This window comes from Sander vitreus, chromosome 7 (assembly GCF_031162955.1).
Source record: "Sander vitreus isolate 19-12246 chromosome 7, sanVit1, whole genome shotgun sequence".
Lineage (NCBI taxonomy): Eukaryota > Metazoa > Chordata > Actinopteri > Perciformes > Percidae > Sander > Sander vitreus.
The window spans coordinates 2,451,914-2,464,056 of record NC_135861.1 but is presented as its reverse complement, the minus strand read 5'-3'; the positions used below and the strand labels follow the sequence as shown (position 1 = coordinate 2,464,056).

The 12,143-nt window shown below is 42.5% G+C and overlaps 1 protein-coding gene across 6 annotated transcripts in view; it reads right to left on the bottom strand.

The window, feature by feature from the left end:
• Nucleotides 1-208: 208 nt before the first annotated feature.
• The window catches only part of LOC144520461 (mitochondrial carrier homolog 1-like), a 12,804-nt gene continuing 869 nt past the window's right edge, over nucleotides 209-12,143 (bottom strand). The window contains exons 2-13 of one of the 6 annotated variants that reach the window (XM_078254184.1): nucleotides 10,594-10,678; nucleotides 10,404-10,510; nucleotides 9,838-9,954; nucleotides 9,534-9,596; nucleotides 8,356-8,413; nucleotides 6,672-6,723; nucleotides 5,567-5,626; nucleotides 4,241-4,394; nucleotides 3,204-3,251; nucleotides 3,053-3,120; nucleotides 1,518-1,593; nucleotides 209-307 (exon numbers count right to left, since the gene is read on the bottom strand). In XM_078254184.1, coding sequence (XP_078110310.1) covers nucleotides 233-307; nucleotides 1,518-1,593; nucleotides 3,053-3,120; nucleotides 3,204-3,251; nucleotides 4,241-4,394; nucleotides 5,567-5,626; nucleotides 6,672-6,723; nucleotides 8,356-8,413; nucleotides 9,534-9,596; nucleotides 9,838-9,954; nucleotides 10,404-10,510; nucleotides 10,594-10,678 — 963 coding nt within the window. In that variant the 3' untranslated portion in view covers nucleotides 209-232. The remainder of the gene's footprint in view (nucleotides 308-1,517; nucleotides 1,594-3,052; nucleotides 3,121-3,203; nucleotides 3,252-4,240; nucleotides 4,395-5,566; nucleotides 5,627-6,671; nucleotides 6,724-8,355; nucleotides 8,414-9,533; nucleotides 9,597-9,837; nucleotides 9,955-10,403; nucleotides 10,511-10,593; nucleotides 10,679-12,143) is intronic. The other 5 variants (XM_078254186.1, XM_078254185.1, XM_078254187.1 and 2 more) reach the window with 5 other exon arrangements.

Here is a 12,143-nt window from a genome sequence, read left to right as displayed (position 1 = left end):
AATGCAAACAACGAAGGCTTGTATCATGTGGACGCGCCGACAGTTTTGTTGTCATTACTTAGAATTCCTCATGGGGGGGTGACAGAAACTACGCACTACAGCTTTAAGTTAAAGTTCATTCAAGTATAAGTACTTTTACTGAAGTGGAATATTTTTGTACTCTTTCCACTTCTGGGCCGGGGGGGGGGGCATCCCAGCAGGCGATGATGTAATGATGATGATGATGATGATGTTATCCCTCGGTGGAGGACCAGGAGGTGACGGGCACCCGGCGGAAAAAGAAGCTGGATCCTCTGAAGAGCTGATCCTGACGGGAGAGGACACACACACAGACACACACACACACACACACACACACACACACACACAGAGAGACACACACACACACACACACACAGAGACACACACACACACACACACACACTAAATGACAACTGCAATCCAGCATATTGGTATAGTGTCAGCTAGGGCTGCAGCTAACAATTATTTTCATTGTCAATGAATCTGTTGATTATTTCCTCAATAGATTAGTTGTTTGGTCTATGAAACGTCGATCAGTGTTTCCAAAAAGCCCAAGAAGACGTCCTCAAATGTCTTGTTTTGTCCACAACTCAAAGATATTCAGTTTACTGTCAGAAGAGAGAAGAAACTAGAACACATTAAACAGCATGTAGTATGTCGAAAAAAGTCATAGTATAGTATGTCGAAAAAAGTCATAGTATAGTATGTCGAAAAAAGTAAAAAAAAAAGTCATAGTATAGTATGTCGAAAAAAGTTTAAAAAAAAAGTCATAGTATAGTATGTCGAAAAAAGAAAAAAAGTTATAGTATAGTATGTCGAAAAAAGTAGTAAAAAAAAAAGTCATAGTATAGTATGTCGAGACATGAAAGATGTACGTATGACATGTATGGACGTCGTACCGCGTGTCTGATAAAGTGCGTGCGTCGTCGTCATGGTGTGTCGTGAGAGTCGTCTGAGCGTCGTGCGATGTAACGTGCTCGTCATCGCTGATCGTCGTGCGTGTCGTGCTCTAGCGTCGTCTGATTGTGCGTAGCTGCGTCGTGCGGTGTCGTCTTTGCAGCGTCGTCACGGCGTCGTCTTGCGACGTCGTCTGGCGTACGTCTGGCGTCGTCGTGGCGTCGTCTGGTCGTCGTCTGGCGTCGTCTGGCGTCGTCTGGCGTCGTCTGGCGTCGTCTGGCGTCGTCTGGCGTCGTCTGGCGTCGTCTGGCGTCGTCTGGCGTCGTCTCTGGCGTCGTCTGGCGTCGTCTGGCGTCGTCTGGCGTCGTCTGGCGTCGTCTGGCGTCGTCTGGCGTCGTCTGGCGTCGTCTGGCGTCGTCTGGCGTCGTCTGGCGTCGTCTGGCGTCGTCTGGCGTCGTCTGGCGTCGTCTGGCGTCGTCTGGCGTCGTCTGGCGTCGTCTGGCGTCGTCTGGCGTCGTCTTGGCGTCGTCTGGCGTCGTCTGGCGTCGTCTTGGCGTCGTGCTGGTGTCGTCTGGCGTCGTGCGGCGGTTAGACGGTACCTTGTGGCTCAGGTGATTCCAGCATTGCAGCCACGACTTGAAGATGGGAGAGTGAGGAGGAAGACCTGCAGCCAAGCTGACAACACAAAGCACAACCGGTCACACTCAAGCATCAGGATTTTACTAATAAAATATGAGATTTGGATTTGTCATATTTTAATTCTACAACTGTTAAGTTATATCTTCTGTACATTTTCTGCACACTGCCAGGAATACAATTCTATAGTAAATATTAGGGATGTAAAGATGCTTTGAGAATCGGTTTTAAATAAGTATAAATATGTGAAGATTACAACCAGTTAAAACAGTTTCAAATCTACTTTAGGTTTCACTTGTTTGACTTCAGACGTCACTACGTGTTCTTAGTTTATTTATTTGAAGATATATTATTTTGATGTGGGATTTGTTTTAGAAATCAATTTTTTTTTATTTAAAGAAATAAAGGAATATTTTGGAGTCATTTGTCTGCAGCTCATTCTGTATAGTACGTCGAAAAAATGTCATAAAAAAGTCAAAGTATAGTATGTCGAAGAAATCTGACATGCATGTCATTCCCCATCTCTCTCCCCTTTCATGCTATCAAATAAAGGCCTAAAATGCCACAAAACAAATCCTAAAAAGTCATAGTATTGTATGTTGAAAACAACTGGGAATCAAACCTGGGTCAGAGTCTACAGTAAATACTTCCTGGTTGCCTGTTGGAGCAGTGCTAACCACTGGGCCACTGTGCCACTAAAGACATTATCTTGAAACAGTCATAGTATAGTATGTCGTAAAAAGCCATTTTAAAGTCATAGTATAGTATCGAAAAGTAGTCGAAAACAATACATGGTATCAGCAATCACACAATAAGACCCCTATCTTGCACCCGCGTCGGTTAAATAGCAAATGCTGGCGTGCTGGTCTTACAGGGAGGTGTGTTCAGGTGCATTCTGGGCGTGCTGGTCTTACAGGGAGGTGTGTTCAGGTGCATTCTGGGTGTGCTGGTCTTACAGGGAGGTGTGTTCAGGTGCGTTCTGGGCGTATTGCTATCTTGAGGCAGCAGGAAGTGATCGCGCCATTGACCACCAAAAACCTGGTCTAAAGTCAATAACGCAGCATTTCATCGTTATTTTAGCAGCACATTAGTAAAAAATGCTCCTAGGCTCGTGCACAGCGCGTGCACACTATGCTTGTTACACACACAGGGACGCACAGCAGCACACACACATGCAAAAGATTACAAATATAAATAATATGGTGCAAATTCTCCATCATAACAGCAATGCTCCAAAGTCCAAACGCGCCTGGCTTTTAAAGGGAATGGGAGATGACCTCTGATTGGTTGATTGCATGTTACGCCCAAAACACACCTCTGATTAATGAAGACACTAAGTACAACCCTTTTGAACCATACGCCCGGCGCACGGACCCTTTTTTCCGCCGTCAAACTAGCAAAAGTGGATTTGGACACGCCCTAAACCTGCGGCAGGCGCTTCACGCCGTGCGCTGAGATCGTTAAAATAGAGCCCACAGTGTTTAAGAGAATGACTCACCCACAGTTGTTGACTGCCATAATATCGGCCACCAGCATGAATGGATATGTCAGAGCACTCACTGCAATCTAGAGAAAAACACACTCCATTAATATGAAGAAATGTTGTCTATGAGAAACATTTCAAATAAGAGTTTTAACGTTGAACTTACACCCATCACAAACTTAGTGTAGCTTCGTATCGCCGAGGCCTGAGTGAACTGCAACAGAAACACAAAGAGAGGCTGAAAGAGTACTTCTTTTACTTTACATGCAACGGGAAATCAAAACGAATCCAGTTCAATTAAACTATAGCGAAACAAGACTGGATTTAATGTTTATGTTATAGCATTATGTTATTAAGTGTAAACCATTTTTAAATCATTTGTTTTACATTTTATTGTCTTGTCATGTTTTAGTTTGTTTGTATTCTTTAGTTTTTTTTCTGGTCTGTATATAAATACAGTTGAGTTGATAGCATGTGTAATACTTGTATACCTCATATTTTATCTTTTGAGATCACTTTGCTATTCAGAACAGCATCTTGACGAATAAATAAAAAATGTTACACTTTATTCTTATCTTCTGGATCAGATTTACCATGACTTCTTAAGAACTGACACCAAATCAGTTACATAGAGACAGAAAACAATGTACAAGTGTTTTCGGTAACACTTGACTTGAAGGTGTCTACATAAGAGTGACATGACACAGTCATGACACATGAACCCTAACCATAACTTGTCATGACAAAAACCGAATGACACTTACTAAAAGAAGCGTTATGTCATAAACGTTTATGACTTGTTTATAATGTTTATGACACGTTCATGACAGTGTCATGTCACTCTTACGTAGATACCTTCAAGTAAAGTGTAACCGTGTTTTCTTTAGTGCAGAGGGTGTGATGCAGAGTCAGAGACCCAAAGCCACATCTGTGGAAACGGACAGTTTTCCCCTCGCCAAAATGTAGCCAAACTTTGGAGCGTTATTTATTATTAAGACATGGATTCCTTCGATCGTCTAGTTTCATATGAAACCAATATCTTCAGCCTGGCATTAAAACGGAGCCTCTTAAGATCGATCTCAGCATGTTATGAATTTTAATCTAGATACAAGATCGATTTCAATGGGAAAAATGATTATTTTGAACCCAGCCCTAATGCTTTATATATTTGTTCAAAAGTTTAATCCGTAAGGTATTCATTACCATAGCTTGTTGTCTTTCGTACACTCTCTCTTCTAGCATCCATAAAGGTGAAGGACTTACACTTTCGTCTACAGCGTAGGTGTTAATGAAGTGAGCCAGGAGGTTACAAAACCACAGGAAGAGGACTTCTCCCGCCACGTGGGGTATGAGCCCGCTGCAAACACACAAAACACTGCTCAGGCTGATGGAGGCCAAAGATCGAGGTCAACATGTCGTAAAAACTCTACCAACCAACAGTTAAATATCAACACTACATCTACACTACTACGTTTTAACTTTTAAGCTGTGTTTTTAGACAAAAATGAGTTTTATCTCCGTAGCAGAACTAATCTCCGTCCGTATTAACACGTCTGATAACACGTATCACATGACCGTTCACACACACTGGGCACGTGAGTGCTGGTGTAAACAGGAAGCAGATTGTCTGACGTTACTCTGCGGTTGAAAATCATGGATGTAGAAGTTGGAAATACCAACGTGACATCATGACTTTCGCGTAAACATACACGCCACTTTCCTAAAGCCAAGTGGCGTGTTATCTGTACGCATTTTGAGCTATCCGCGTGTACGTCTACGCTGTATACAGCGGACGGCAGTCTGCAACGTCACAGCGTAAACATACACGCCACTTTCTAAAGCCACGTGGCATGTTATCGCGAGGCTACGGTTGGGTTTAGGAAATGTCACATGCGGGTTGGGTTTAGGAAAAGAAGAACGGGGAAAGGAAACATCACACGCAGGACACGAAGGAAACATCACATGCGGGACCCGATCCCCGGTCTCCATGGTGAAAGTCCTGTGTTTGACCCATCCACCCCCCCCGACCAACCTCCCTACGCTGATTTTCGCCCTTTCATACTACTCGCTACGGCGTCAATTCACACGCAATTGCAAGGTAATGTAAGTCAATGGAGGCCAAACGGCGTTGATAAACACGCTAAAAAGCGAGTATGCATCTTAATAACACACCAATAATGACATACGAATTGGCGTGTCATACATACGCCACTTCATGAGATCAGTCTGAAAATACAGAAAATAATTTGGAGAAAGAACAATAACGGTGAAAAGTAATAGCAGGGATGTATTATCTTGGAGCGACGACGAGGTGGAACTGTTACTGAAAGGTCTGTAAGCTACCTAACGTCCAGACTACAAAGCATCCCCGGAGTTTTCAAACCAAAATGGGGACAGCAGCATTTCCAAATGTTTCCATTTTAGAGGCTCAGAAACGCCAGAGTACTTCGAAGTAAGGCATAAATGTAGCAAAGTATAATTGTTTTAAAACCAAAACGTGGTAGTAAATGTAGATTACGTATGACTTACACATAGAATCCAGCAACTCCTTCCTCCTTAAAAATCTTGACAATACAACTGAATATCCCACTGCAAATGTGACACAAACTCCATTAACATGTGCAGAATATCTACAGTGTTAAAACAACTTTTGTAAAATAACTTAAAGTGCTCATATTATGCTCATTTTCAGGTTCATAACTGTATTTAGAGGTTGTACCAGAATAGGTTTACATGGTTTAATTTTCAGAAAACACCATATTGTTGTTGTACTGCACATTGCTGCAGCTCCTCTTTTCACCCTGTGTGTTGAGCTCTCTGTTTTAGCTACAGAGTGAGACCTCTCACTGCTGTTCCATCTTTGTTGGGAGTCGCACATGCACAGTACCTAGGTAAGGACTACTAGCCAGTCAGAAGCAGAGTATGAGGGTGAGCCTTGACAGTAGCTAGGTAAGGACTACTAGCCAGTCAGAAGCAGAGTATGAGGGCGTGCCCTGACAGTAGCTAGGTAAGGACTACTAGCCAGTCAGAAGCAGAGTATGAGGGCGTGCCCTGACAGTACCTAGGTAAGGACTACTAGCCAGTCAGAAGCAGAGTATGAGGGCGTGTCCTGACAGTAGCTAGGTAAGGACTACTAGCCAGTCAGAAGCAGAGTATGAGGCGTGCCCTGACAGTACCTAGGTAAGGACTACTAGCCAGTCAGAAGCAGAGTATGAGGGCGTGCCCTGACAGTACCTAGGTAAGGACTACTAGCCAGTCAGAAGCAGAGTATGAGGGCGTGCCCTGACAGTAGCTAGGTAAGGACTACTAGCCAGTCAGAAGCAGAGTATGAGGGCGTGCCATGCTAGCAGCTAGGCGAGCATTATAACGTGTGTTCCAAAGTGACCACGTTTGTCTCTGAAGTAAAGGCTGGACTACAATAGAGCTGTTTGGAGCAGTTTGTGAACAGTGTTTTCTGTTGGAGATGGTAAGTCCCTTTGCGGTGGACTTTTGGCTTTTTCACTTTGTAAACTTATAACATGCACAAAAAAGATATATAACACAATAAAGGGAAGGGAAAAAGCCAAAAAGCATAATATGGGCACTTTAAAGAAAAACAATGTGGCATATCTGCAGCTTCAAAAACATGTCTTACCCATACTTCACCTCTCTGCCAACAAACTGGGCCATACACCGCACTGACATAACTGCCAAAGGGAAACAAAACAGGTGATCAGCTAAACAAACGGTGTACTACTTGGTTTTTTGAAATGTCACATTTCATTCAGCCAGTATCGAGTGAATCATCCGTGACATCACGCAAACGCAAAAATCACTTCCGGGTTAACAAATGGAAGTTGATTTAAATTGCGGAGATATGTGAAACTTATTTTATTTCTGTTGTAATTTTTAACTGTAACGTAAAAAGACGTATAGTAAAACACGGAGCTCCGACCAAGCTGACGTCTCTGCTGTGTTTATTTTCTGTTGTGTTCCTTTGCTAGCAGTTTGGATCAACGGAAGTACATTTCCAGGATAAATGCCTGACATCCAGCGTGATGTCCCTCATCTTCTGCTCTCTGTGTGTTGCTGTTTTTTAAAACTCCGTTCACTTCAGGAAACAACGACAAACTTTGAGCTAGCAAGCTACACGCTAAAAATGACAAGTTTTGAAGAAAATATGGATGGTGCAGCAAGTCAGGCCTGCTTGGTTCTTTCTGGGAATGATTGTTAAGATTTACAAAGAATATGTTTATGGCATTTCCTCTCTAACTGGGACGTTTTGGGACTGATTGGTGGATGAAGTACACACAGAGATACACTGGTAAGAGATAATGAGGTTTAACCATGTATCAGCTGATTTAAATATCTCACGTTACTGTATTGTGTCAACAGTTAACTTCATGTAATATTGTATGTGGAGTGCAAATGTTCCACCAAAACAAGTTCCTTCTCGAGACTAGACTCAGCAGAGCCCCCGTCACTGCGTCTGGAGCTTAGCGCCGCCCAAGACGACTGTGATTGGTTCAAAGAAATGCAAACAACCCAGAGTGTTTTCTTTCTACTATCCCAGAATGTATGTGTGGTGTAGCCAGACCTTTACTCCACAGAGCTGTGGAGATAGAGCTGGCAATGAGACACCTTTGCTAGCGTCTTTGATAAACCAAATCTACTGTAACATTAGGAACAGCACCATCTCACCGCTGGTCGGACTGACTGATATAAATTAGGATGGTAAATTAGGTAAGCCAAGCTAACGTTAGTCAAATTGTTGACATATAAAAGCATCAAACATGCATTTTAGATGAATGAGATGAGAGTATATCCAGCTGATCCTCGTCCTGGTTTACTCAGCGCAGTTAAAATTGTACATACAGGATGCGGGAGTTTCTACCCCGAAATCAATGTAAGAAAACATTGTGATTGGGTCTAATGTCAGCTTTAAGGGGACTGACAACATGGCACATACTGTAGGCAGCCCAAAATGGATGGATGGTCTAATCATTTAAGAAAGATTTTGTTTTTAAATGCCAAACCTTTACTGGTTTCAGTTTCTCCAATGTGAGGATTTGTCTGTTTGTTGTTATTGTTAAATTGAACATCTTTGGGTTTTAGATGGTCGGCAAATCAAGGCGTTTGGAGACGTCACCTTCCCACCATTCATTGGAAAAAATAACTTCACAACCAATCAATAATGAAAATAATTTGTTGCAGCCCTAGTTTCGGTTGTGACATTGTTTTTGTAGATCAGGAGGAAGCTTCCAGAATAAAGCCACGTAACCAAAGACACTTTTTTTTTTAAGGTGGAATACACTTTGACAGCCTAAATGAGGACGTACCATGAAAAGGATGAGTGGCTACTCTGGACAGGCACTGGATGATCATCTCATGTGAGGTCTGGAGAGAGGAAAATATTTTAAGAGACAACCTGGTATAAATTTAGGGCTGGGTATCATTTAAAAAAAATTACGATACCAGTACCAATACCAGTACCCTTAAAGTGATACCAATAGAGCTGCAAAGATGGGAAAAGAAGAGCACAGGTCCGACCAGATAGTCAACTTTTTTCCCATACTGTGGGCTCTATTTTAACGATCTAAGCGCACAGCGTGAAGCACCTGGCGCAGGTGTGTTTAGGGCGTGTATGAATCCACTTTTGCTAGTTTGAAAAAAAGGGTCCGTGCGTCGTGCGCATGGTTCAAAAGGGTTGTACTTAGTGTCTTCATTAATTCATAGGTGTGTTTTGGGCGTAACATGAAATAAACCAATCAGAGATCATCATTCCCTTTAAAGCCAGGCGCGTTTGGACCTTGGAGCATTGCTGTTATGATGGCGGCTTTGCACCGTAATATTTTTATTTGTAATCTTTTGCATGTGTGTGTGCTGCTGCGCGTACCTGTGTGTGTAACAAGCATAGTGTGCACGCGCTGTGCCTGAGCCTTGGCGTATTTTACTAATGCGCTGTTAAAATAAGAATGAAATGCTGCGTTATTGACTTTAGACCAGGTTTTTGTTGGTCAATTGCGCGATCACTTCCCGCTGCCTCAAGATAGCAATACGCATGCACCTGAACACACCTCCCTGTAAGACCAGCACGCCCAGAATGCACCTGAACACACCCCCCTGTAAGACCAGCACGCCCAGAATGCACCTGAACACACCCCCCTGTAAGATCAGCACGCCCATGGGCGCACAGATGGGCGCAGGTGCATTTGTTATTTAAACGACACGGGCGCTGGACGGGAAATTGACAACTGCGTCGGTCTTAAACTAGCAAAGACCGCCCTGTGTGTCTTTAACATTGATGCAGCACGCGTTTGAGAGCTATTTAAATAGATGCATTTTATAATGGAACATTTAAATACCATAATGACCAACAGAAAGTAGGCAGGAAGTATAACGAGACATTTCAATGATATCACTTCAGTTAGACTGAATAAAAGAAGTCAGGGATGATGGACAGATGTTGGACAGATTTCACTGTTTAGATGTTATTCAGGAGTAGGCGACCTCTCACCTCCTTCAACACTTTCCTAAGTGATGTCTGCAGCTCATCTCTCTTGGATAGAAGCTCCACCTGCTGAATAAAGAACTAAAATTACCTTTGACAACCCTTCTCAAACGGAGTGTGCGATATGACAATATTAGATCCTTTTGTGAAATGTGTTGAAGACTGCAAAATACTAAAATATTGGCATCATTCATAAACCGAGGAACCTCTGTGCGTGTGTGTATGTGTGTCTCCCTCATGCGCACAGCAGTGGGGGAGCTACTGGTGTAGTGCCAAAAAGTGTTCATGCAAATGATGAAATGAATCGTACACAAACAGATGGTAGATGAACGCCCAGGCTCTTGGGCTCTCCAGCACGTTGTTTTGTTACCGGTGGTTGTGCACGTTCCTCCGTCCGTTCTGCACGCTGTTTAACCCTTGTGTTGTCCTCGTCAACAGACAACACAAGACACAACAAGGGTTAAGAGCGGCTTCCTAGGTAGGGTCAAAAACGTTGCCTTTATATTAAATATGGGAGTTTAAAGCAGTGTTGCGGACATTACATTCTTTCACTTTAGTATTTTTCATTTGTCCTGCACCTGCCAGAAGGTGGGATGTGCACACAATTACTTTTATAAATGTTAAGAGTGGCTTCCCCAGCAGGCTGAGCCGGGTTCCCTGCTTCTAAAAGGGGACACACTGAATCTGTAGAAGAGCTGCAGCCGAGCTACGCCTGATTGAACCGTGCTTAGAGTTAGATAAAGCGGTGGAAAAAAGTACTGGGAACCAAGCAATCGGCCAGTTCCGAAACAGGCACACACACTTCAAATGGGCACTGCACTATAATTAGAAAATAACTTGTAAAACTGTATTGATATTATTAGAATAAATGCTTACCTGTTTCACTTTGCTCCTGACCACAGTGGAGATGGCGCTGGACACGATACGGGGCGAGAGGCCGCGGAAGAGTCCTCTCTTTCCATCTACTTTCACAATGTGATGTGCTGAAAACAAACTCATTTCCTGTCAACTGCTCTTAACTTGTCCTGTGAAACAATAAGAGGTTGATAAATCACACCTCACTCACCGTAGGAAAAGAACCCAGGCAGGTATAAGACTCTTCGTCCAAACATAGTTGTGCCCACAGTTGGGGGGAGAGGTTCATGTCCCACCTTGGAAACAACAACGACACAACAATTATACTGACAACTATTGTATTAAATGGCGCAAAAAAACAACAACAGTGTTTTCCCAAACCGGTATGCAGAGTGGATAATGCTTAAGATGCCAGATGGTATTGTAGCGATATAAAGAAGCGGTTAAGAAGACAACTTTCTGTCTTCAAATGTCTCTGTGATAATCATGTTTTGGGCTTGGACTGCGTATTAATATTCACTGTAGTCAAGCTTCTCTAAATACAACACAGAGTCTCTGTGCATAACGTAGAGCTGGGCGGTATGGAGAAAATCAAATATCCTGATATTTTTTTTACCAGGGTAGGGTAGGGTTGACAATTGGTGCTTTCAGAAAATATGCACATAATGAGAGTTCTGATAAATAATCATCAGTTATGTTGATATAATAACTATGTGGGTAAAGGCAAATAATGGAACAGCGAGAACAGTCTGGTGTGTTCAGAAAATGACATCACTCTACTGTAATGCAGCTTTTATAACCAAGAAAAAACAACACTTGTGTCATATAAGGATATTACAATATCCAAAATGTAAGACGATATCTAGCCTCATATAGCATAACGTAGAGTTTTTCCTGCGTGACTTTACATCGTGTAACGTTAGACAGTCAATCACAAGCATTGTTAGATAGGTACAATCATTCTGCATGCTTATTGGCCCACTGACGCTAGATTTACTCCTTAGGTAATGAAATGTGGTTTTAAATGACAAGGCATTTTTCCATACTTCCAACCTCAGGCCCTGGTGGGATTGTTTTGTAGTCTAAAATGGTTTAATGTTGCACCAGGAGGATAAGCATCAAAGCTATTTTAGGCCTGTAACGATTATTACATAATTGTCTAATCACAATTATAAATAGGCCATTTTTTTGTTTACATAATCGCCGTTTCTTTGTTTAACCGCAATTAATAAGCTACGGCCCTAAAGGGGTTATGACTGGTGGTGGTAATTGTCAGGTTTATGTTCATTTAAGAAGACAAAAATACGTTTTATGATAATAAAGAGGCGTGGTTTACTTCATAGGCAGTGTACCTGTGTTATTACATTATCTGGGTCACATAACAGTGATCTGACCAAAAGATGTGTCCTGGGAATTTGTCTGTTTGCAAAAGTAATACATAAATAACTATTTTTTTAATTTGACTGAAAGAGACAATTATATTGTTAAACGCAATTATTTCTGAGACTATTAATTGTACAGTAAAATGTTTAATTGTTACAGCTGTAGACCTATTTAATGTCAAAGGAAGTGGATTTCCACCAAAAACAACGGAGAGGTCGGGGTAGCTCAGTTGGTCGAGCAGGCGCACATAGAGGGTTACTCTTCGACGCAGCGGCCGCGGGTTCGATTCCTGCGGCCCTTTGCTGCATGTCATTCTCCCCTCTCTCTCCCCTTTCATGTCTTCTCTGTCCTGTGAAAATAAAGGCCTAAAAATGTCCC